The 1,862-nt window shown below is 43.1% G+C and overlaps 1 protein-coding gene across 1 annotated transcript; it reads left to right on the top strand.

Moving 5' to 3' along the window:
- Positions 1–1,638, top strand: LOC131872472 (nucleoporin NSP1-like). The gene is made up of 2 exons (XM_059216075.1): positions 1–601; positions 995–1,638. Exons 1-2 carry the CDS (start codon positions 1–3, stop codon positions 1,636–1,638), a joined length of 1,245 nt encoding a protein of 414 aa, XP_059072058.1.
- The last annotated feature ends 224 nt before the right edge of the window (positions 1,639–1,862 follow it).

The raw sequence follows: 1,862 nt of genomic DNA, 5'->3' as shown, positions 1-1,862 counted from the left end.
ATGGCGAACAGAGGATTTGAATTCCCCGTATCAGTCACTGCGGCTGATACACCTACGCCTTTCCCCGGCGTCACTGCGACTTACGCCCCTGGTGCCCCCTTCATCGCCACTGCGGGTTACGCGCCTACGCCTCTCTTCGGCGGCACTACCGCTTACCCACCTACGGCTCTCTTCGACGCCCCTACGGTTTGTCCACCTACGCCATTCTTTGCAATCCCTTCGCAATCTTCTGCTCTGGATGTGGATCTGTCTTTCCGCACTCCAGGCATAGCATTTACTCCACCCACGCCTTCCAACACTCAGGTGGGAAATCCGCCCACTTCCTCAGCAACTCAATCCTCCTCTGTATCGCAACCATCAAATGCGTTTTGCACTGTTGCTTCGTCTTCATCAACCACCAGTGCACCTACAATTACAATTCCTTTATCTGGTGAAGGGACTGCACTAGCACAGACCACTACTTGTGCTGCTGTAACCGTACCAACATCTGGGATGTCATTTTCATCAGGACCAACTTCCACTACCAATTCCGCTACATATCCCCGTTTTACCTTATCGTCTTCAGAGGCATCTGCAACAAGAACTGCATCTTCAGTAACTGGTAAGTCTCTCTTTCGTAGTTACTGCATTATGGTTTGCGATTTACTGTTTGATAATTAAATTTTCTAGGTTATGGTCAACCTTAAAGGTTTCTTAGTTTTCGGAATGTTGGCAGAGATTATAGGCTGCCTTGAAATGTTCTTTTCTTTTCCTTTTAAATATTTCAGGCAGGATTAGATCACTTTTTTTAAGAATTCTAAATGTAACCACTGCTGAATTAACCTGATAGTCATTACACCACAGTCACACCTGTTAATAATCACATAAATCAAATATGTTTTTGCGCACGCTGAGTTTTCATAAATATAGATGAGTATGTGTTTAGAAAATAGTTAGAGCTTCTTGTGATTCGAGATACATGGAACTAACATTTTTTGGTGTTTGTGTTTCGCAGCGAACACTCCAGAGTGCGATAGGGCCACGGAAAAAATATATGCTGCTATGGTAGAGATGGATCAACTTTATGAGAGATTAGCAAGGGCAGAGTTTGTGAGAGGTGTGGCCCTAATTGAGAGAGACCAAGCTCAAGCAGAACGGAATAGTCTGCAGATCCAACCTGATCAGGCCCGAGAGAGGGAGAGACAAATGCAGATAGAGGTGCAACAGCTATGTGCTACGAATTATGCGCTCAAATTAGAGCGAGATCGTGTGCAACAACTATTTGCTGAGACAAATGCACTCAAAGTAGAGCAACATCCTGTGCAACAACTATGTGCTAAGATAGATGCACTCAAAGTAGAGCAAAATCGTGTGCTAGGAGAGCTCGATACAATTCATCAGATAGAGATGCAACAACTATGTGCTAAGATAGATGGACTCAAACAAGAGCAAGATCGTATGCAACAACTATGTGCTAAGATAGATGGACTCAAAACAGAGCAAGATCGTTTGCGAGGAGAGCTCGAGACACTTCGTCAGATGAGAGTATCAGATATACAAGTACCGTTGAGGATGGATACATTGACAATGGAGAATGTTAGCTTGAGAGAGGCACAAGGGAGAGCAGAGGGGCATCCAGAGGGATTCGTTTTGTTATAGCCTCCAGCTCCTAGACCACCTTTAAATTTTGTTCTCATATTTTGTGATAGTCGTAAGAGAATATGCATTTTGTCCTCATATTTTGTCATAGTCGTGAGAGATGGGGTATAGTATGTGTATATGGATAACTGATTATTGCAAGGACATCTTTTATCAATAATTTGATTTCAGTTTGTGTTTATGTGATGATGTGTTTTTGGTATGATGATGATATAGAAATAAAA

This window comes from Cryptomeria japonica, unplaced genomic scaffold, assembly GCF_030272615.1.
Source record: "Cryptomeria japonica unplaced genomic scaffold, Sugi_1.0 HiC_scaffold_619, whole genome shotgun sequence".
NCBI classification, from domain to species: Eukaryota; Viridiplantae; Streptophyta; class Pinopsida; order Cupressales; family Cupressaceae; genus Cryptomeria; species Cryptomeria japonica.
The sequence above is the reverse complement of the archived record's forward strand: the minus strand, read 5'-3'. Positions and strand labels throughout refer to the sequence as shown.